A 25,089-nucleotide genomic window follows, 5' to 3' on the forward strand; every position below is an offset into this window, starting at 1 on the left:
GAACTACATGGGGCAAGCTCTCTGAGTATGGTATTTCCCACTTCGCCATCTGTTGTATTAAAGTGAAAGTGAGAAAAGAGCGCAAATATGCAGCAAATTTTCTTCTTTCTCTCTGTTACAAGGTACTCCTAACAGATACTTCACTATGTTCTACTGAAATAAAACAGCCAGTTAATTGTACAAGGGACTTAAGAAAACTCCTTTTGGGGGGAATAACACCCTGAAGAACCTTGCTACTTTAATACAACTGATTGCGAAGTGGGAAATACTGTACTCGGACTTTGCCCCATGTAGTTCTGTCTAAAACCCTGAATTTATTTGGGATTTAAAGTATTTTTTAAAAATATAATGTATAGTCAAAAAGGGAGGTCCTGCTCTAAAGCAGTCCTAAATTATATATGTAAGCAGCCTTGAGACCCCTTTGGGGTTGAGAAAGACAGGGTATAAATAGGGTAAATAGAGTTCTGGCAGTATCTTTTACCAAACAACAAAAAGTGCCCTAGGAAAGACATGTGGCTTAAAGAAAGGAGGCCTTTAACATTATTTTGAGCAGGGATCTCTTAAATATTTCCAAAGGGACAAAGAAGCATTTAAGCTTTTTCCGTTCTATACAAAATAGCTAAGTACGTGTATAGCTTGGATGATTAATGTTATCATAGTATTGCATTACAAGAAAAACACAAGACATCCTCCCCACTGATTACAGAAGGAAAGGAAAAATAAAACCATTGACCTTTTCCAGTGCTTTAAGCTGAAAATTCTGTTTTGAAAAATGTGTAGGGAACATTATTAATAATATTTTCCCTGGAAACAGCACAAATCAATCTTTAAAATCCAGGCTAAATCTAGGCAATTAATGCTTATTTGGGCTATAGAAAGTACATGTTCAAAGGGACTGAAGGTTAAAAATAACCTTACAAATATAACATCAAATACTATTCTGGAGCTGTTACAAGCATGCCTATCTAAGGGTTAACATCTCTCCTGTACATGCACAATGTGATCCTCCAAACTACTGTTTACTAAAACAAACAAAGCCACACAAATACTAAGTGTGCTCTCATTCCAGTTTGGTTCTTGGTCATTTATAGCACATAGAGCCTCTTCTTGTATTTAAAAAGTCACTGGTTTTTCTTTGCCAAGAGAAATGCTACTCAGAGTTGTAATCCCTGGACTGATGTTAATTCATGAGCCACTGGCTGTCAGCCCCTGATGAATTTCAAGGAAAGAAACAAACATTTGGATCACTGGAACGGTCCCTGGTACAATGGAAAAATAAATGCTGGTCCCAATCCATAGCACTGCTCTAAAATATGTATTTCTACACTACTGGTAACTACTATTTGGTAAGCCCTACACACCACAAAAAAGATGGGTAGAGATCAGAGGACAACCAGTGAGATATAGTGGACTGAGTGCTGGACTAATAAAAAGAAAATATGCATTTTAAATACAAGTGTCAATGAAATGATTATAGTGGATAAGCCAGCATCTTTGGAGACTTTAGATAACTGTCCTTTTTATAACTCCAGTGGAGACATATGATATTAATAATAATTCTTTATTTCTTGATGGTCCTTTCTCCCCAAAGGAACTCAGGGCAGTTCACACACAAAAAAGGCAAGCATTCAATGCCTCAGGTGAGTACAAACATATCCAAATAATACATAATAAAGCATGGTAATAACTATGAGCTTAAAACAAAAAATTAAGCATTGTGGTGCAAAATAAAATAAAGCATTCCAATAATACAATCCAATTAGGACAAATGTAAGATGAGAAACAGGAAAATAGAGAAAGGAAGGAAAGGAAGTTTTAAAATACCCCCAAAACCACAATGAGGCACTTTGGGCATCTGCTCATTCAAAATTAAGCCAGGTAGGTAAAATTCATTGGAGATTTTGCTGCCTAAGGCAGTTGGATGAAGTTGATAGAGGCTGGTGGTAAGTGTGTATCTAAGGTTGTTCCAGAGTATGTGATAGCATGGTCCTCCAAATCCAAGTTGGGGGGGGGGGGGCTACTTGTAGAAACCATGCCCACAATATTTAGTAATTGCTCCTAACAATTATACTGATCACAACTAAAGTTGAAATGGTGAACACTGTGCTTTGCCAATAGGACAAATACAGAAATATTTAAACTTCATATCACAAATTCCATTATGTGCGAAATGTATCTGAATAGGAAATTTTATTTATATGCTTTTTTTCACAAATAGGACCCCAGGCAGCTTCTAACATGTTTTACAGACCGCTCTATCAAAAACCTTGAAGTTTTGATCATTAGGACTTCTCACAAATAGAATTTTTCCATTAATCTGTGAACTGAGGTCATCCCTCCCCTCCTTTCGTAAGAGCTTGAAGACCTGGTGGTTTCAACAAGCCTTTTAGAATGACCAGTTCTAGTCCAGCCCAAACATTGTTGAGTATGGCCTTGCACTTCTTACCTACTACCCCGGTTATCCCTCTAATAGTCCCTGGAAATGAGCAGCCACAGACCTGTACCTGCTATTGCCGTTAGCCTGTCATAGCACTGTACTTAATTACTGGCCCCCTCATATTTTGAGTTTGCAGTAGTCTTGGCCCAGTTTTTTAATTGCTCTGAATAGGCAGGATTATTTTTAATATACATGTGTTATTGTGATAATTTTATGCTTATGTTGTTTTGTTAATTTTATGTTATGTTGTTTACTTTGTATGTTTCGGTGATGTTACTTGGAAACTGCCCTGAGTACCCCTCAGGGAGATAGAGCGGCATATAAATAAAGTATTATTATTATTATTATTATTATTATTATTATTGGAAAAGGGAGTTAATGATGAATGGGAGTTTCTTAAAGGTGATATATTGACATCACAATTGCAAACTGTGCCAAGCAAAGATAAAAAAATAGAAGTGTAAAACAACCATAATAGATGTCCAAAGAACTTTTAACTGAGCTAAGATTTAAAATAGATTCTATGATTCTATGTCATGCTAAGCAAGTATACTAATAAAATCCCACAAAACAAAAAAATAGCTATCGTAAAGGAGCATGTTTGTATCTCTATAGAGCAAGGAGGTAGCAAATACTGGTAAGAGGAGTTCAAAAACTTTGGAACCCTCACTGTAAAAGCCTTCAGTCACTGTCTGACATAGGCCAAGGGTTCAGATGGTAACAGGTCATCTTTTTTGGTAATTTCTAGGCCATGCAAGGCTTTAAAGGTTAAAACAAATGCGTAAACCAATTCTAGAAGTGGTGGGATCCATGAATGCAGAATCCGTGGATATGAAGCATCAACTGTAGTCTGAGAGGTTGCTATTGCCTATTCCAGCATCTCTCAACCTGGGGTTCGGACCCCTGGGCGGGGGGTGCAAGGGGATGTCAGAGGGGGGTCACCTAAGACCATCAGAAAACAAAATATTTTCTGTTGGTCATGGGGGTTCTGTGTGAGAAGTTTGGCCCAATTCTGTTATCGGTGGGGTTCAGAATGCTCTTTGATTGTAGGTGAACTATAAATCCCAGCAACTATAAATCCCCTCCCAAAAGTCAAGGTCTGTTTTCCCCAAACTCCACCAGTGCTCACATTTGGGCATATTGAGTATTCATGCCAAGTTTGGTCCAGATCCATTGTTGTTTGAGTCCACAGTGCTCTCTGGATGTAGGTGAACTAGAACTCCAAAACTAACGATCAATGCCTACCAAGCCCTCTCAAGATTTTTTGTTGGTCATGGGAATTTTGTGTACCAAGTTTGGTTCAATTCCATCATTGGTGGAGTTCAGAATGCTCCTCGATTGTAGGTTAACTATAAATCCCAATAACTGCAACTCCCAAATGACAAAATCACCCCCCAAACCCCACCAGTATTGACATTTGGGTGTATTGGGTATTTGTGCCAAACTTGGTCCAGTGAATGAAAATACATCCTGCATATCACATATTTACATAACGATTAACAACTGTAGCAACATTACAGTTATGAAGTACCAAAAAATAATTTTATGATTGGGGGTTACCACAACATGAGGAACTGTATTAAGGGGTCGTGGCATTAGGAAGGTTGAGAAACACTGGCCTACTCTAACATGGTAGAAAGGTAGATTTATAATTTTTAGATGTTTACAGAAGCCACTCCCCCAACACACCATCTTAAAAACAGGTTTTCCTAGATTAAAACACTGCAAAGGCTTTACTGGAAAATTATAAAGAAATCTAAAGTGCCAGCCAATTACTGCCTTACTTTGTTGCATGAATTACATCATAAACCCATGGAAAATCACACATTTTCCTGATAACAGAAAAAGCTATGTAGCCTTTTCCATCAGTGATTCACACAATTATATTCCAGTTTCCAAACAACCTGGAAAACTTTTCACAGACCTTGCTCCCTTCCATCTCATGGGAGAAAAACAAGAAAGCTTTCTTTTAAGAGTTACTGATGAGAAAACAAGCTACATATCTTCCGGCCTTTGGCTCTTTCATGCTACACAATTCTAGCAGTACAATTCCCATTAACTGTATCAGTTCTGTCTTGCAGAATCTTGGGATTTAAACTCCAGCACCTCACCAAACCACAAACCACAGAATTCCACAGAGTGACGACAGGGCTATTAAAGTGGAAGCATAGTACTACAATTGTGTAGCATGAAATTGCTCCAGTGAACCTGGAGTCTATATAACAGTTATTCTTTATAGTCGGCTATCTATCCCAGCAAATTACAGTAGATGATAATGTGCATCCATTACTTTATCCTGGTACCTAGTGATTACAACATTGCACTGTTCATTCAAGCAGACCTTATACATAAATGTTTTCTAGAAGCATGCTTGTCTTAGCCACCCAGTTTTGCCTACTTGCATGCATAGCTAACATGAAGAAAAGAAAGCATTTCGTTTATTCATTATTTTATAGCTATTTAAAGAGTGTACAGTTCAACTGACAACTAAAAAGCAAGATGGCACAAGTATTCATTTAAGAGATCTATATTTTCAATTCAGTACTAGCAACATGTCTGGAAAAACAGAGGAAAAGCAACTCCATCTTTTCTATCCTTCCATCTTAAATAGTTGCAACCCCTATATAAACTGAACCTGTATCTCAATGCAAGACATGTGAGAGTTTAGGTCATTTCACAAATACTTTTTCAATAATCTGTTTTATTGTTCTATGTGTTTTATTTGCTCATCTGTTTTATAGTTAGATGGGGTATATTTTTATAGTTATATTAATATGCAGCCTTGAATTTTGCTGGTGTCTGGAAGGCACACTGAGTCCTCTGTGGGGTGAGAAAGGAAAGGAATAAAGCAAGTAAATAATCAAACAAACAGCTCTAAGAACTAATTCCACAAGAGACAGTCTGTTTGGTTCCCATTGGTGTTGCATGAAGGGTAGAGTGGAAAAAGAGAACATCATCACTCTTTCACCAAATGTATTTATTTCATCCTGATATGTAACCAACCACTTATCTGGAATCCCACGCAGGCTGCTCATCATTCCATAAGGGTGAATACGTGGGGTGCAGAATACGAACAGTCCCCAAGTTACAAACATCTGACTTAGAAATGACTAATAGTTAAGAAAGGGGCTGAGACAACAGGAAGTGAGAGGAATTTACCCCTTGGAAGGGACATTCACTCCTGGAAAAGTTATTATAGGGGAAAGGTGTTTCAACCGAGGCTTCCTCACCAATCCTTGTTTCCAAAATAAGTCAAATTGTTCAGAATCCACTTATCATAGGGACAGAAAGTGATGTGAAATCTTCTGACCAGGGGCACAGACAGCCAAACGAACACCACAGGGGTTTTAACTTTTCCCTATGCTATCCAGAGCTTATTTATATCTATAGTTAAAGCTATACTTTTAAAACTCCTTGTTCCGACTTACAAATTCAACTTCATATTTATAAAGAAACCAAAGGCTCCCATCTACAATCAGGCAGGGGTCCCTTCTACACTGCCATGTAATCCAGATTATCAAAGCAAATAATCACCATTATATGCTTTGAACTGAATTATATGAGTCTACACTGCCATATAATCAAATTCAAAACAGATAATATGGATTTTATATGGCAGTGTAAATAGTGCCTCATGTAATCCAGTTCAAAGCAGATAGTGGATTATCCAGTTTGATTCTGTTTTAATGGCCATTGCTCAATGTCAGGGAATAACAGAAGGTGTAGTTTTACAAGGTATAGCTTTCTACAAACCTTGTAGAGAGGCGGGCAGGAGAGGCACTCCTCTCAATCCCCCCCCCCCTTCGCAACTGAGGCTGGTGGGGATGAGAGAGAGGTCCTTCTCAGTAGTGGCCCCCTGACTCTGGAATGCTCTTCTGAGGTAGATGAGACAAGCACCCACCTTACAACATTTAGGAGGCATTTGAAGACATGGCTATTTAAGCAGGCTTTTGACAATTAGTCAGTACTTTATTTTAGACAAGGCCTCTGTATTATATGGACATGGATATGCATTGTATCGGATAGTTTTTTTAAAAAAAAATGTTCATTGTTTTTATGATTTTAAAAGTACTGTAATGTTTCTTTTTTGCTTTTTATCAATGTATGTATTTTATATATGGCATCGAATTGTGCTGACTCTGTACGCCGCCCCGAGTCATCTTCGGGCTGATATGGGCGGGATAGAAATAGCGTAAATAAATAAATAAATAAAATAGTAGGCCCCTTTAACTCACAGGAATGACAGTATTTTAAACCAATGCTTTATAATGTATTTTTATTATGAATTGTTTGTTCACTTGTTTTTATGGTTTATCTTGTTTAATATTGATTGATGTATTATTTATTTTATTTTTATGTATTGTGTTATATGTATTCATGTTGTGAACCGCCCCAAGTCCCTTGGGGAGATGATGCAGGGTACAAATAAAGTTTATTTATTATTTATTATGAAACTTACCCTGGCAAATTAAAAAGCTGACCTTCTTTCACCAGTCTTCATAGAATAATGACACCACTACACCAATTTAATCTGTGAAGTCTAGTAGCTTGTGCTATTGTACTGACTTAAAGTTTCAGTGGTGGTCAGGTGTTCATCTGAACAATTAAAACTATTGTTCCAGTGACACTTGTTCCTTAAGGAGTCAGATTTGACCAAGGGTAACAGGTACCTAGATGACATTCCATTTGGATTACTGTTAATGCACTCTACATGGGGCTGCTTTTGGCAACTGTTTGGAAGCTTCAGCAGGTCCAGAATGCCGTGGCTATATGGCTTGTGGGGACCAGTGATAAGGATCATATAACTCCCTTGCTGAAGCTACCCAGTCTAATTCCAGGCAGAATTTAAAGTGCTGGCTATGACCTTTAATATTCTATATGAATGAGGTCCAAGCTGTTTGAAAGTTCCTATCTCCCTATATACGCCTGCCTGAGTTTTTAAATCTTCAGGGAAAGGTTTTCTCCATACAAAAACCTCCACAGATATGGCTGGTGAGGACCTCAGAGACAGCTCCCGGCTCTCCATCTGCTGGCAGATCAGGACATTCCTATTTAAACAGGACTTCAGTTTTCACTTTGGTCAGAGTAGTGCAATAGGTAGGTCTTAATATGCTTTTAACTGTTTAAAATGTAATGCTTTTTAAAACATGTGTATCCCAATGTATTTTTAACTTTATTTTTTCAACATATTGTGCAAGCAAATTTTGGACCTGTGAGAGAAGAGCAAGATATATATTAATTTTAAAAATGCTGTAGCTGGGACTAACCAAAAGGAGTTAGCTTTAGGATGGTCCCTAGAGAATTCTGACTGACACAGTGTTACATTTTCTAGTGTTTTCATTTCTGGTTTTAACTAATCACAGTTTATTATTACATGCTAACTCAGACAAAGTATGGCTTGTCTTAGTACAGTTAGACTTAGTACAGTTAGACTAGACATAACACTAACAGGTCATCTGTATTTATATATAATTAGAAACTGCATTTTACTGAATACTGACGTAAAACCATCCAGATTGCTTCCTAGAATTGTGCCAAGAGAGAAGATATAAACTTGAGGTAAGGTCATGTGTTTTTTCCCCAAATAATAATGGATTACAAACAATAGTCTTAGAATGGAAAATTTTTGATGGTAAAACACAGTAGTGGGAAGTTTCCTATGTTTTTCTCAACACATTTGGAAAACGTCTCAAATAATTAATGGCACTTCAAAATCCATTCCACCACCTACTTTTCAACATGAAGATCCACAAGACATAGATGATTTCCCATCATTCTTTCTCTACATAAATAGTTGTAAATTAGAACAGGAGGAGTGTACACCTGTAGAATCCATCTATCTAGCTATGGTACCCTCTCTGTGGATATACCCAGTACTTGCCAATCAGGCTTTTAAAGACATTGGCTGGCATTCTGTTTTTCAGCTGTGGATTTTTAACCTAGCTTTATATATACACAGCTGCTTCATATTCACTAATATTATGTAGTTATAACAGTGGCACGATTGCCAGGATCGTAAATAGGTTCTTAAACCTACTTGAACAGGCACACTGAGAAGCTGCTGACAGTCAGGGAGAGGGGAAAGATGTTTCCACCACCTTCCACCAATAAGCGATATTGTGACAACCAGATGATTCCAATTGCAATTCCTTGTTGTAGAATCGCTCTATATGAAACAGGTCAGAAACATGATCATCTTTTGCTCTGATCACTACCAGAATAGGCCTCCATGATGTCTACCTCATAAAGTAATGGGGGGAGGGGGGTGGAGAAGTCAGGCCAAGAGACATTACTTAGTTACACATAAGTAGGTGATGCAGAAAAGGGAGTGATCCTCCACTGGAAAGGTTAACCCTTTCCTAAATGTATAATGCTCTAAAAAGTGGTTCTCCACCCCAGTGAGCAAATCTGGGATGCAATACTTTTTGCTCTGTCCCCTTTGTAGGAGTGAATAGCCCTTCACAGTGAAGAATCCTTAGGTCTCTTTGAACGGCTGCTTTAATAGTCCAGCTCTTGTGTACACAAATTCATGGTCAATTCTTCCCCAGCTTGACTGGAAGAAGATTAAAGTCTAATGGACCAAAGCAATTCTAAACCAGAGGAGATAAGAGATCAATAATCAACAAATCTTTCTATTTATACTCGTATGCCACTAGGAAGAATTCTTAAGCCATGTAGAACAAGACTGTAATTAGCTTTAACTGCTGTTCATTGTGCAATCACACTTAATGGCAAGAATGATTCGCAGTGTTTGGAAACTTAAGATAACTTAGCATTCTATGGGTGTTATGACTCCTCTTCTACCTAGCAGCATTGGAATTACCAACTATATGAGACTGGCTTCCATTCCTCCTAATTATTCAGAAGACCTTATTCTTATAATAACTTAAGATATATTTGTCAAATATTTGTCTCTTTACCCTAAAATTGAATTTGCAATGTTGACAAAATACAATGCTTAACACCAAGAGACGTTCAGCATACTCAAAATGTGGAAGAGTATGCTAGGGAGGTTGTTAAAATATAAACTACTGTATGTCTTACCAGTTTACCTTTGTTTTTCTTCCTCCAATATTCAATCACATTTTCAAAAGAACTATTATTTTCTAATCTCCTTTAGAAAATCCTCTGCATTTAAAATGTAAAAATAGAGTGTAATTGATTACATACATTGCTATGCGGCTTAAATATGTTATTTTTATGCTCTCCAGATAAGATGTCCATTCCAAACTGCATGTCCTGTTTAAGTAATTTTTCCATTTACTTTCCTAACTGAAAATTTGCTTCACATTTGTAAGAATGTTAATATACTTGTTGTTTTTCTGAAAACTCAGAAAAAAACGCTGTAATTTTTATGCTATTAGCCTAAATTAAATATGAGTAGAAAACTAGTAAAATAAATTCATACTAAAAATCTGCTATTTTTTATTAATCATTTCTACATAATTCTTTAGCAAATGAATATTTGAGCCAATATGAAGTTTAAAATATGAATGTAAAAGTTTAAATGGTTTTCCTGCAAACATTTCTTACTGAAATCTGCAAAACACAACTGAAAAGTATGTCCTAAAGAGATATGCAATGAAGAAAACCATGATTGTTTATTTCTATCGAACAGATGATCAACTGTGTAAATGAACATGTTTACACCTGATTCAAGGAGTGGTAACTGAATCATTTTTAACTGAATCATTATTAAATGTGTCATTATTAAACAGACTGACTATGTAATACATGAGTTTTGGAAATTCCAACTTTCCTTTTAGATAGATAAGTGAACAACTGAGATAAAGGCAAAGCACCAGGTTTACCATTACAAAATTAATGTCAAATTTTGACATTGTCATCATTCACCAGAAGCTATTGTCCAAAATACTTGTGAAAGTGGCTATCTTTCAAGAGCACTGTTCCCAGATTGTTAAGTCTTCTTCTGTCTCCATCATGTCTCTTAATGTTGATTATAGGTTATATTTCAATTTACGCCTAAAATAAATATTGAAGGATACTACAGAATGATGTCTTGGCTGAAACACTTACTTCCTAAAGGAGGCAAACAATAGGAAACACTGAAATCTTTCCTGTGAATAAAAATAATTCCTGCTTAATTCTCTATTCTACTGATAGAGGTTTGTATTCAAGTTTCACTAATTATATCAAAAGACACCAGGGTAACTCGCATGAAACACTAAATTATGGTTTAATGTTAGGAGCAAGAATAAGTCTGTTCAAAGTACTGTGCTCACCCTCTTCCTCATACTTTTCTCACTAAACCAAGAATAGAAACAAACCAGACTTTATTTTACATTACAGGATTGTGCAGAAGAGCAAACAAAGATTAAGATAAATTCTAGTTTGCTATTCTAATCACAGAAGTTGGTTTGTTTACCTACTAACTAAAAGCTTTAAAAGAAAAAGAAAAACACACAGAACAAGAACCCAGGAATCATCTTTGCCACTCTTTCTTTCCTATCATATACCAGATCATATTTGAGAATGAATCCACTTTAAATCCGGTTTCTGCCTCCTGTGGAATTCTGGGGTTTGTAGTTTAGTGAGGCTGTTAAAGGCTCCACCCTAAACTACAAACCCCGGAATTTTGCAGGATTCAGCAACCGGATTTAAAGTGGATTCATTTTCTAGTGTGATGAGGTCCAAACATTGACAGTATGATTGGATTAAAGTGTGTGGGTTTTAATATAACTGAAAGAATTGTGTTTACTCCATGGAATATTTCCTGCCCCAAGAAGGTCACAATCAAACAACCCAGAAAGCAAAAAATTGGGGAAAATCTAAAAGAATATGGAGACCAACAGAAAAAGGATAGGGAAAGGTTGAAAGAATGGCAATAAAGTATCACTTCACATATTTTCAGGCTCAGTTACGGAGTTCACAGTACTATAGAGAAACTATAGGGCTTTGCCAAAACCTTCGTGGAAAAGATGGGTACAAAGCAAAGATTTGAAGGAAGTGAGAAAGGGCATCCACGTAGGTTTCCTTCCTGAAATAAAGGCATGTAATGCAAAAAGTACTTGAAAATAATTCAAACTGTTAAAGAAGAAATTCACTGTGAAAATACAAGTTATCACATATAATCAAACACAACAACTTCTCAGTTAATTGTTTGTTTTCCAGGTCTTTTAAGGTCCCTTCTAGTGGCCTGTGATTTTCTTGCCCTATTTGACAATTCAAACTGGAAAAACCGGTTGTAGTTTAATAGTGTAATGCACTACACTGTCAACTTTTCTTAATTTAACAGATACTGAAAGTGCCATGAAATAAGTATCTACGGCAAAGTCAGAGCCACCCAAAACACAATGACCTTTAACATAACTTGTCATATGATACATAGGGGAAGAGCTGCTACAAACTAGCTGGCTAAGTACACAGCAACAAAGGATTAAGTGGAATAATCTTCTTAAAGTATCAAGTGGAAACTCAGAATCATGCAAAATGCAAAGCTATAAATAATTGGTTTCCTTAAGCAAAGAAAAAAATCACGGCATGTTAATGATTCATGGGTCAGTTTCCTCAGATCTCCCGTCATTTCTCCCTTTCCTTATCATGTGACTTTGTGGTACTTCACAAAAAAGAGCTGAGGCTTATGGAAATAACTTGATAGATTTTCCTCTAGTTCCTGGCAGGCAGATTAGAGGGAGACATGGTGTTTACCAAACATCTGATTTAAAATTGCCATCTTTGCTGCCTCCTTCTTGTTACCTCTCTACAGCACTCCCAACTCTTGATGTTATTTTTCAAAACAAAGACATCCCCCTATAAGAGGTAGCAGCCATTCCTTCCAATAACTTTGACTGGAAGAGGGACAAACTGATTTGTTAAACATACATTCAAAAATCTATCTTAATTACCTGTAAATATATAGAAAAGAACTAAATGTAACTATGCTCTGAAAAACAAGCATATGAACTCTAAAAGAAATGGGGAAACCCTGGATTAGTACAGCTTTCAAATAGAGCCATATTACTACTTCCAATGTACAAACCATTTAGTAGGAATCTGAATGAGGGTCACGGTTTAGATACAGACCCAAATATTATTAGATTGTAGTAGCCAGGAAATGATGATCCATTTTTATACTGTACTGTCAGAATGCCAGCTCTGACCATCAGTTCCCATCCTGTTCTGAAGAATACTAAAACTCTGGAGAAAATGGGGAGGGAAGAGATTACAAGATGGAAGGGGATCCATTAAAATTACCTCCCTTCCTGTGCTATTAAAAGAGCCTATCATGGATTCAAAGAGCCTTTCATCAGCTGCCCTTTAAATAATGACACATGAATTAGTTTAACACTTTCCAAAAATGCTCCATGGCAGAGTTGTTCTTGTGTGCTTTCAAGTCCTTTCTGACTTCTGGCAACTTTAAGGTTATTACAGATTTTTTAATAGCAAGATTTGCTCAAGGGGGTTGCCTTGACCTTTCTCTGAGGCTGAGAAAGTGTAACTTGTCCAAGGTCGCTCATAGGTTCCCATGGCCGTGTAAGGATTCAAACCTTGATTTCCAGATTCATAGTCCAATGCGCAAACCATTAAACTATATTGGCTCTCTTTATGGGATAATTTTAACCAACTTGATCCGTTCTATATGAAGATGCAATTACTATGTCCTGATGGCAGATGTGACCAAAGTTTTAAAGAAACCACTCGAGGAACCAATTTAAATTGAACATTTCAAGAAGCAAACCAGCAAATGAATATTTGGAGCTGTAAGTTTGTATGTATGTAAGTTGGTCAAATAAACTCGTAAAAGAAACAACAACTCTGATGGCTAGAGATGCAACTATTTTAAAATAGCATTAATTACAGGAAGAGCAGGGATGAGAAGACATAAAGAGGCATATAAAACCTTATAATGTCCAGTGAATAAACTGACACGTTTTGAAAACTGAGGAGAATTAGCCTTTTCCAATTTCTTTCAAGGAAAAGCATTACATATGACTAATATAGCCATCTGCCTAGCAATTTTATTAAGGGATTCAACCTTTGCAGAGTGATTTGTTAGGAAAGGCTAGTGAACTGTTCAATTCATTCCATCTACAGATTGCATACGTTTAGAAAAATAAAAGTTTTAAAATCAAATTATTTTTGTTTTTTAAAAACACACACAGGAAGAATTAAGTGGTTGGTGCAACTTCACCCTCTTGTGGCTGACTCAGGCAAGTTTTCGTTTCCTGAATTTTAAATATAAAGGTAGACATCCTGAAGTAGTATAGCAGTGGCAAAAAAGATGTAGCCTTGATAAATTTGGTTTTAAATGTATTCCTGGAAAAGAGTTTCAGTAGCTTATTGGGAACACTCAATCTGTAATAGTACTTTAAAAGATTGAGGGCATTTAAAAATGTGAAGGAGTCGTATTATTAATCAAGAGGAACATCAGTACAAGGCAAAAATACTATGTCCATGTTACCATGGCATAACCACAACCACAAATGCTGCCCAAAGCTACCCAAGAAGCTACACAAAACATTTGGGACAGGAACTCATGACATCATGATTTTCTGGCAGTAAAGAGATGGATGTATGATATTCCCAGCACTCAACTTGGTAGAACCCTCTGATTCCTTGGTTGCAGCTGTCTGACTTCTTAGGTGGGTTTGAGAGGGCTGAATTGGGAGACACTGGTCATTTGTATGTCACTGCAGCTACATTTCCCATGCCAGTGTTTGCACCTGGATAATTTTAACCAACTTGATCCGTTCTATATGAAGATGCAATTACTATGTCCTGATGGCAGATGTGACCAAAGTTTTAAAGAAACCACTCGAGGAACCAATTTAAATTGAACATTTCAAGAAGCAAACCAGCAAATGAATATTTGGAGCTGTAAGTTTGTATGTATGTAAGTTGGTCAAATAAACTCGTAAAAGAAACAACAACTCTGATGGCTAGAGATGCAACTATTTTAAAATAGCATTAATTACAGGAAGAGCAGGGATGAGAAGACATAAAGAGGCAGCTTCCCATTTCAAATTTACTGTAGCTGAAGAGAAGCCAAAGTTACTTTGAACATCATGATATAGGGAACCAGTACACAGAAAGCATTTATGCTTTCCCATTGTGACCTCCTTTTCATATTTATTTATTTATTTACTTTGCTTATATACCGCTGTATCTCTAGGATTGGCCATATCTTGGACATCATAAATATAGTGTAATATACATTGGATCCCACAGTTGTGCTGCTGATTGGATCTCACCGTTGCACAATGGGCACTAGGGCCCTGAACACATTCATTGTGCAATGATCAATTAACTCCCATCTATTAAGTTAAAAGTAAGAGGAGTTTAGGGGGTGCATTTATGAAACCTCTGTAAAAGCACACCTCTTTTGTGCAACTAGTTTTATACTAGCATAGTAGCCCAACAAAATATAAGCTCAAATTGGGACTATACAATCAGTACTCAATCCTGTACATGCCTACTTTAGAGTAATACCCAATGGAATTAAGATACCTAACTTCTAAGAAGCCACACTTAAGCAATAAGACACAATAACCATTTAACAATTACCTGACAAAATGGCAATGAAGACACTGAGTATGGTTTTTATATAAGAACGTTTAACTTTAAAAGTGCGTGGCTCCATGCCAATAAATATCAGTAAAAGAAATTCATGTATAAAAACTGGGTTTCCAAAAATAGATTAAGCCCCAAAATACGTAGACCAAGGATTATATATGGATGCTTCTCACATGTTGCTATAGCAGTCCGGGCACATAATTCTTCCTGGCTGTTGTTCCTAAATACAGGTGTTTCTTGTAAAAAGGACTCTTGCTGTTAGAACCCTAACTACAGTGCTCCTGAATGCGCCCAGCCTAAATCTAGAACAGAAACCATGTAGCACCAGCACAATACAGTAATCATGCTTGGAGTTGTTACTAAAAATAGCTGAGCTACAGCATGCAAAGGGGCGGGTCTGTTCAAGGGTCTGTTCAGGGCTTGCTAATTAGCCCCTTAAGGGATCTTTATAGTACTATATGTTTAAATTGATACCCTACATTTTGCTGCAGGTCCCTGCATCTTAAAATTAAATCCATCATTATCCATAATGATACTCTTGTACTGAATAGCCTTGATGAAAATAGATGCTCAATCCTACTCCATATAGTTCCTGGCAAAATTTGCTGTTTTGCGGTGGATTAATCTTATGGCTGCAACACTAGAAGCATAGCACAGCTTTGCCAAAGAACACTGAATCATGACAGTTAAAGAGGTGTATAAAACTGCATTAATTCTACAGTGTAGATCAGTATCTTCTGGTCCCCTTAAGCATGATTTGTTGCTATGGGGTGTTATGTACATCAGTGTTTCTCAAACTCTGCTTCTCCAGGTGATTTGGATTCAGCTCCCACAATTTCTAACAGCTGGTAAGCTTTCTGAGAGCTGAAGTCCACAACACCTGGAGGAGCAGAGGTTGAGAAACACTGGTGTAGATACACCCCATAGCAACAGATCATGCTTAAGGGGGCCAGAATAACTATTGTAGCCCAACAAATTTGCACAGTAGAAACATGCAGGGATGCTTTTTTCAGCCAATCCTGGATCAGAACTAAGGGAGCATGCATGCAAAATTTTACCCTTACATCTTTCCTCAGATAACACAGATGTCTCTCAGGAAGGAGTCTAATTTTCCACAGAACATTTCTTCTATTCCTTCACTGCACATTATGCCTACCAGCCATGCGGTAAAATAACATGTGCCATGTGGCACCCATAAGAACATATACACCATACCATGAGCTATAATAAATTTATGCAAACTGTTATGCATTTATTATATAAGGAGAATTGTCAGTATAATACCCTGCAGGTGTGTTATATCATGAGGCCACATGCTGGGTAGGACACATTCTGCGCCCTTTCTCACCTTTCAAAATAGCATACCCAAAGAAAAGAAGCTGGTATCTTGAAAACTTGCATAATTTTTGATGGGATTGGCTTAAAAGGGTTTCAGTGCTACATAGACTAGCCAGAACACGTATTTAAAAGGACAGAATATGAGTAGCCATGAAACATATCACAACACATACTAGGACACAGAGCAATAGTCTCAAACTGCAGGAAAGGAGATTCCACCTAAACATTAGGGGAGGGAGGGTGGGTGGGGTTTGGGAGAGGAGATAAGAGTTCTAAAGGCCATTTTAATGTATTAGCTGTATTTTCATTCTGTCTTTACCACACTATTATTTAATTGTTTTTTATTTTTTGTATTTCTCTTTTTTAACTCTTTAGTGTGGATAGATCAGGCCTGGGCAAACTTGGGCCCTCCAGGTGTTTTGGACTTAACTCTCACAATTCCTACTGGCTGTTAGGAATTGTGGGAGCTGAAGTCCAAAATACCCAGAGGGCCCAAGTTTGCCCATCCCTGGGATAGATGTTAGCTGCCTCGAGTCCCTATGGGGAGAAAGGCAGGAAATATAAATCAAAATAAGTAGTAGTAGTAGAACTTCCTGATGGTAAGAGTTGGTCATCAGTGGAATAGGTTGCCATGGAGTATCGTGGGACCGCCTTCTCTGGAGACTTTTAAGCAGAGCCTGGATAGCTGGGAGTGCTCTGCCTGGGTCTCCCTGCATGGTTGAGGATTGGACTAGATGGCCTTTGGGGTCTCTTCCAACTCTAGGGTTCTGTTGGTCCCAAGTATTGGTAGTAGGTGACTGAATGACCACAACAGTGAGCATAAAATGGCTGGCTAAAGGAGCAAGGGGGCTGCAGTGGTGATTTTAATGTTTAGCTGTGGTTAGTGTCCAGTAGCACAATGAAAGGAATAGTTACTGTGATGTGACTTGAAGATAAAGGCATGGTCTTGCAAATTTGGGCCTTCTAGGTGGTTTGGACTTCAGCTCCCACAATTCTTACCAGCTGTTAGGAATTGTGGGAGTTGGAGTCCAAAACACCCGGAGGGCCCAAGTTTGCCCATGCCAGGGATAGATGTTAGCTGCCTCAAGTCCCCAAGGGGAGAAAGGTGGGAAATATAAATAAAGGTAATAATAATAATAGGAAGAAGCCACTGATGGTAAGAGCCGTTCGTCAGTGGAATAAGCTGCCTTGGAACATGGTAGGACCTCCTTCTCTAGTGACTTTTAAGCAGAGGCTGGATACCATCTGCCGGAGGTGCTTTAACTGGGACTCCCTGCATGGCTGTTTATTTGTTTGTTTTTTTGGTCGTGTCAGGAGCAACATGAGAAACTGCAAGTCGCTTCTGGTGTGAGAAAATTGGCCGTCTGCAAAGATGTTGCCCAGAGGATGCCTGGATGTTTTGATGTTTTTACCATCCTTGTGGGAGGCTTCTCTCGTGTCCCTGTATGTGGAGCTGGAGCTGATAGAGGGAGCTCATCTGCACTCTCCCCGGATTCAAACCTGTGACCTATCAGTCTTCAGTCCTGCCAGCACAAGGGTTTAACCCACTGCGCCACCGGGGGCTCCTGCATGGCTGATAATTGGACTAGATGGCCCTTAGGGTCTCTTCCAACTCTAGAGTTCTATTGGTCCCAAGTATTTGTGGCAGTTGACTAAATGACCACAACAGTGCGCATAAAATGACTGGCTAAAAGAGTGAGGGATCTGCAGTGGTGATTATCACAGAATCATAGTGTTGGAAGAGACCTGGTGGGCCATTCAGCCCAACCCCCTACCAAGAAGCAGGAAGAATTAAACAGAGGCCCTCCAGCCTCTTTTTAAAAGCCTCCAGGGGAGGGGCCCCCACCACACTCTGGGGCAGAGAGTTCCACTACTGAACAGCTCATTTGAATGTTTTGTTAGCTGTGTCCTGGAAATCCTGCAGACCAGTACCACAGTGAAAGGCATAGTCACTGTGATGTGCCTTGAGGGTAATGGCATGCTCTTGCTCAGGCAAACTTGGGCCCTCCAGGTGGGTTGGGCTTCAACTCCCACCATTCCTAACCGCCTCAGGCCCCTTCCTTTTCCCCCTCAGCCGCTTAAGCGGCTGAGGGGGGAAAGGAAAGGGCCTGAGGCGGTTAGGAATGGTGGGAGTTGAAGCCCAACCCACCTGGAGGGCCCAAGTTTGCCAGAGAAGCGCCTCTGCAGCATGAATGCCAAGGTGGGGCAGGCGGGCCTTGGGGGTCTCACCCTGCTGGGTCCGTCGGGGAAGAAGACCGCCAGCGGTAGGTTGCAGGCGATGAGGGCGGCGGGCAGGTCCTGCAGCGACATCGCCGTCTCCATGTCGACGAAGGTCCAGTCCAGAGGCTCCTCCGCGGCCTTGGCCTCTCCCGCCGCCGCCGCCGCCGCCTCCTGGCCTCCTCCTCCTCCTCCTCCTCCTCCTCCTGACGCCGCTCCTTCTTCCTCCCTCTCGCGCCGCCTCTCGAGCCCCTCCATGCCGGGCTGAAGGGGAGGAGCCGGGGGTGGTACCTCAAAGAGAGACACACACAGAGAGAGCGAGGCCTCGCCGCCCCCAGGGCTTCGGCTTTTTAACCCTATCCCATCGACGCCGAGGCGGGAAGGGAGGCCGCAGGCTCTTGGGGCGAGCCAATCACGCCGCTCGACGGGCCCTTCAACAGGTGACCCAACTCGAAGGGGCCCGGCTCCGCCTCCGCCTCCTCCTCCTCCTCTCCTGCCGCCATCTTGGATGAGGGCACCGTGCGTTCGCCCCGCACTGACGCCTACTCCGCCAATCAGAGTGCTCCGTTTCGCCTTCAACCGGTGTCCTGCCTAGAAGTGTCCCGACTCCACCTCCGCCATCTTGGGTGAGGGCACCTCCAGCTTGTGTTGCCTTACTGAGGTCTCCACCGCCGGCCGTTTTCCCCCCTTCTTGGCCCTTTGAAGAGACGCTTTCGGGAGATGTACCTTCAAGGTTGCTTTAATACTGGCCCCATCTACATTGCTTTATGAGGCAGTTTATTACTGGGCTGTTGTGAGTTTGTATGGCCATGTCCCAGAAGCATTCTCTCCTGAGATTTCACCTACATCTATAGCAAGCATCCTCAGAGGTTATTACTGGGTTGCTGTGAGTTTTCCAGGCTGTATGGCCATGTTCCAGAAGCATTCTCTCCTGAGATTTCACCTACATCTATAGCAAGCATCCTCAGAGGTTGTGAGGTCTGTTGGAAACTAGGCAAGTAAGGTTCATATATCTGTGGAATGCCCAGGGTGGGAGAAAGAACTCTTGTTTGTTTGAGGCAAGTGTGAATATTGCAATTGGTCACCTTGGTTAGCATTTAGTAGCCTTTTAGCTTCAAAGCCTGGCTGGTTGCTGCCTGGGGGATCCTTTGTGGGGAGGCATTAGCTGGCCCTGATTGATTCTTGATTGGAATTCCCCTGTTTTTTTACACTTCCATTTACACTTGCCTCAAACAGACAAGAGTTCTTTCTCCCACCCTGGACATTATTCCACAGATATATAAACCTCACTTGCTTAGTTTCCAGCAGATCTCACAACCTCTGAGGATTACTGTCATAGATGTGGGCAAAACATCAGGAGAGAATGCTTCTGGAGCATGGCCATATAGCCTGGACTATGATGCTATAAACCCTGGAATAGATTAGAATATTTAAAAAAACTGTTCTAAAAGAAAAACATATTTTAAATAGGTGATCAAACACCGCCACCGAGTGGTTACTAAGGAAATACACACATGGAAATAATTTCTCCCAAGATTTTGTTCCCTATCAACTAATGGAAGTACTTTCAAAGTAGGCATCCATTAGGGAAAAAAATGTTCCTCAAGTAGATTCTACTTCCTACACCAGGATAAATACTTGCAGAAACACCTCAGCAAGCAAGAGTCCAAAAGTGGCTGATACCACTGGTACAATGGGTTAAACCTCAGTGCTGACCAATAGGACAGCAGTTTGAATACGGGGAGAACGGGTTGAGTTCCCTCTGTCAGCTCCAGCTCCCCATGCTGGGACATGAGAAAAGCCTTCCACAGGATGGTAAAACATCTAGGCGTCCCCTGGGCAACGTCCTTGCAAACGGCCGATTCTCTCGAACCAGAAGTGACTTGCAGTTCCTCAAGTCGCTCCTGACATGAAAAAAAAATTCAGATGAGAGACCCTCCTGGACACACAGAAGACTGGGTGACTTGGAAGTTACAGAGCAGACAGAGCTCTGGCACCACGAGATGCAGAGCCAACCTTAAGAAATGGGGTTACAAAGTGGAGTCCACGACATGTGATTGTGGCAAAGATCAAACCACAATGCAGCCTGAGCCCTGCTACATGCACAATGAAAGACCTTTTTATAGCAACACCAGAGGCACTCCAAGTGGCCAGCTACTGGTCAAAGGGTATTTAATAGAATGCCAAGTTTGTAACTTTGTTTGTGGTTTTTCTACACATTATAACTGTATTATCAATTTTCTTTTGACACAATAAATAAATAACCAAGATAAATATGTGAGCAATGCATATAGCACTCTTTTCAGTTGGGATGCCTTTACGCCAGTGGTTCCCAACCTTTGGTCCTCCAGTTATTTTGGACTTAAGCTCCTAGAAATCTCAGCCAGTTTACCAGCTGTTAGGAATTTGTGGGAGCTGAAGTCCAAAACAACTGGAGGATCAAAGGTTGGGAACCACTGCTTTACACAGTACAACAGATACCAGGGCCTATAATACTATAGAAGTAAAGTAAGTGATGACAGGCCCTTTTTCTTTGTATCTGATTTCCTACATCAAATACTCTGAAGAACTTAAGAACGGAAAAACTGATGCTATTGTCTAGATGGCCCATTATGTGTATTGTGTTATATGGAGGAAATGGCATCTAAATAGCTGTCTGGTAAGCAGAAGAGTGTGAAAGAGTCCTCGCCCATTTCCATTCTTCTTTATCTGATCTCCTTATTTATGCTGTGTCCTGCTGAACTTTCCACCTTTCTTTCTAATATTTGAACCAAGATGCAATCAACCCTTGTAACTTCTGCTTCCCCCTTCCTTTCTTCTCTACATCCTATTTATCTTGTGGAAAGAAAGGGTCCTTTTCTCTACCATTTACCTTGCTAATCTGACACCGAATTGGGAATTAATGAGTTACAAGCAAAGTAGTTACTTCTGCTTACTCTGTGAGTAACAATGATGCATTGAAGTTATATTCAAAAGTACTACACCTGGGAATCACATTACCTTTATTGGTGTAGCGGTTAATGTTTTATAGTCATGATTTAAGATTATTTCTCAAAAGGATTTTTCTAGGCATTTTACTGGAATTACCTTTTCTTTTACACCATTCTTTCCCTTCCAGTAAGGAAAACTAAGAAACAGAAAAAGAGGTTTATTTTTAAAATTATGTTTTGTGCTGGTCAGTTTTGTATTGTATTATATAAAGATGAGTTCTGGCAAGATATTACTTTTGGAATACTAAACAAAAAACAACACAACAAGCAATGCCAATAAGCTGTTTTTAAAACATTACTTTCCATATTCTCTTCTGATACAAGGAAGCTGTTCTAGCTTACTACTTCATCACATTAGAGAAAAAATCCACTTAAAATCCAGTTTCTGCCTCTTGCAGAATTTTGGGGCTTGTAATTTTGGGAGGAGTCTTTAACAGCTTTACTAAACTACAAACCCCAGAATTCTACAGGAGGCAGAAACTGGATTTTAAATGGATTTTTTCTCTAGTGTGACAATTAGTCTAGGGGCCCTTCCGCACAGCCCTACATCCCAGTATATCAAGGCAGAAAATCCCACAATAACTGCTTTGAACTGTGTTATCTGAGTCCATACTTGGATAATGTGGGATTTTCTGCCTTGATATTCTGGGATATAGGACTGTGTGGAAGGACCCTAGGTACACAAAAGATGATGGGGAAATTGGGGGATCTCAGAATCAGAATTCCAAGTCCAAGAACAATTTTTCTTGGACTTGGAATAGGAACAATAATAGTTCCTATTATTATTGTGGTTTTGTGCCCTCGATTTTTTTTGTACCCATAGAAACCCTAAAGTGAAATTCTCACTGGGCTTTCTTGGAAGGAATTGTTCAGAAGAAGCATACCATTGCCTTCCCCTTAGGTTGAGAGAATGTGACTTCTATGAAGTCACACACTCGGCACTACCTTTGCTTATTAAGCCTTTGAATGAGACAGTGTATGGTTTATTCTTTTTGCTTTGTTTTTCAGTATTTTTATGTAGCATTGTGTTATTGTTGTTACCCCACTCCAGCGGCATTTGCTGGACAGTCAAAATAGAACTGTAACAAATCTATTAGGTGAAACCTGGTGGATGGGTCTCATGATTAGAATGTGATCATAGAGGGATATAATCTATTTTGGGAAAAAAGAGCAAACAGGAAAGGAGGAGGCATAGCATTCTTTTGGTCAAAGATTTTCACACCTGTGAAGAGCCTCATGACCTAATTCCTGGAAGTCAAGTTGAGAGGATCTGGGTAGAAATTAAAGGAGAAAGAAACAACAGGGATGTAATTGTGAGGAGGTCTACTATAATATAAATAAAGTTTTACTCCTACTACTATTACTATACAGACCTCCAAGTCAAACTGAGAACTTGAATAGTCTGGAGAAGGAAAGATTCAAAGGTGACATGATAGACATATTTAAATATTTGCAGAATGTCATATTGCAAATGGATCCAGCTTGTTTTCACCTTCTCTAGAGACCAGAATAGAGAGTAATGGTTTCAAATATAAGAAAAGAGATCCTACCTAAACATAAAAAGAATGTTGGTAGTAAGAGCTGTTTGACAGTGGAATTATGCTGCTTTGGAGCATGGTGGAGTCTCCATCTCTGAGGTTTTTAAAAAGAGGCTGTGTGGCCATCTGTCATGAGTCCTATGATTGATCCTATGTTTTATGAAATAACTTGATTATGCTGCAGCTTAACTGGGAGTTTTGAGATCCCGTCACCAGCAAAAAAGAAAAAAAAGCATTTTCTCTTCAGGTATGCAAATACAAAACCTCTTGAAATCCTTGTCAGTAATTGTAAAGCCATTTAAATCACCATGTTAAGAGCCTAGAATAATCAGTGTGCTTAAAATGTTTTGGTGGTGCTTGCTAATTTTTCTTCATGCTGCTCCTTCAGGCCACCTCCACTTTCTGCTCATGCAAATACTTTTCTTTCATTTCATGAAGCAAACTCATTCTCAGCAGGAGAATTTAAGCAGCTGGGAAGGGAGCTGATTGCCCCTAATCAGCTTACTGCGGGGGAGCTGAGAACATTGTACACAGATGGCATCCTTTCCCCCCCATTTTAAATTTTTCCCTTGCTACATACTTTTTTGTAAAAGAGATTCCAACCTCAATCATTGGGCCAAATGAGGCACAAACTAACCATACCATAATGAAATGCACCACTGAAACAGTCTAAATTTATAAGGTTTGTACACAGGGCTTGATCTAGAACTAATTCATAAAAGGATCCTAAGGCATGATAACTCAGAATTCAGATATCTCTTCTCTTACATGGCCACAGAAGGTCTTTACCAACTTGTCATTTTAGCTCACTCAAGGCATTGATTCACCAAGCTTGTGATCCACAAGTGAGTAAAAAGTTGGAGATATCCCATTCCACATCTCAGGGCTTGTCTGCAAGAGCTTAATAGCCCACTCTCATTGTATAGTCACTCTTGGCTATCTTTATAATGGCAGAAAATGACAGATAATGACAGAAAAGTCAGGGATGTTTCCGAGTTTGGCTGAAACTCTGGAGCAGCCCCATGGCTTTGACTTAGTGTGGACAGTAGGGCTGGGCGGTTTCGTTTCGTAATTTCGTAATTTGTTAAAAATTCGTTATTTTTTTTATAACGAAGCGATAACGAACCATTCAGGAGCAACTTAAAAATGAAACGAATTTTTAAATTCGTTTCGTAATTGTTTCGTTATCGTTTTGTATTCTTTCGTTATCGTTTTGAAATCGTTTCGTTATTATTTCCGCATGTCTGGGGCAAGTTTTATAGTTGTTGTTTGTTTAATCAGTGAAAAAAAATTATAAATATCACACCAACAGTCAACAACAGAGGGAGAGAGAAGCTTCAGAAGTTCCCCCTGTCCCATTTGGCGTATTGCGCGGTCGTGTCCGCCATTAACGAATCGATTCGTAATTGTTTCATAATTGTTTCGTATTGTTTTGTAATTTTACGAAATTTCGTAAATATCGAACTTTTTAAAAGAAAAATTTCGGAATTCTTTTAAAAATCGAAACGCAAAAACCCCCAAAAACGAATCGATTTTAGAAACAAATTTTTCTGTTGTTACCCAGGCCTAGTGGACAGCAGGGCCTGCTCCAACAAGGATCAGTCTTCTGTCCATATGGTGCACTGACTCCCTCTCCTTTTCTCTGCAGTCATTAGTGCATAAAAAAGGTATGGATTGGGCCCATGTCACTGCTACCACCACTGCCAGACAGTCACAGAACTCCATGTGAGTTTCTGCTATCACTGTGCCCTGTGCTGACATAAAAAGGCACCTGTGTGACCAGACTAAAAGAGAGGGATCACTCTCCCCTCTTCTTCTTTGTCACGCAGACACCTCTGCTGACATCAGCACAAGGCGTCTGTGATGACCAGGTAGGTGCCCCTGCGATATTCTGTGCAGTGGCAACATGGATGTGAAGATTCAGCAAGGCTAAAGTGATTTTGATTTGGGTGGACTATTTGGACTTCATCCTGCCACCTGGATTACATGGCTTGTTTAGATGCATTCTAGTCTCAATGTACTTTGTTATGCTTTG

At 39.5% G+C, this 25,089-nt stretch overlaps 1 protein-coding gene across 1 annotated transcript in view; it reads right to left on the reverse strand.

The window, feature by feature from the left end:
* The window catches only part of RCAN1 (regulator of calcineurin 1), a 41,213-nt gene extending 22,143 nt beyond the window's left edge, over nt 1–19,070 (reverse strand). Inside the window, exon 1 of the mRNA XM_060770370.2 lies at nt 18,539–19,070. Within this exon, the coding sequence (XP_060626353.2) occupies nt 18,539–18,784 (246 nt within the window). The 5' untranslated portion in view covers nt 18,785–19,070. The remainder of the gene's footprint in view (nt 1–18,538) is intronic.
* Between the last annotated feature and the right edge of the window lie 6,019 nt (nt 19,071–25,089).

Source organism: Anolis sagrei, chromosome 3, assembly GCF_037176765.1.
Source record: "Anolis sagrei isolate rAnoSag1 chromosome 3, rAnoSag1.mat, whole genome shotgun sequence".
In the NCBI taxonomy this organism is placed as follows: Eukaryota; Metazoa; Chordata; class Lepidosauria; order Squamata; family Dactyloidae; genus Anolis; species Anolis sagrei.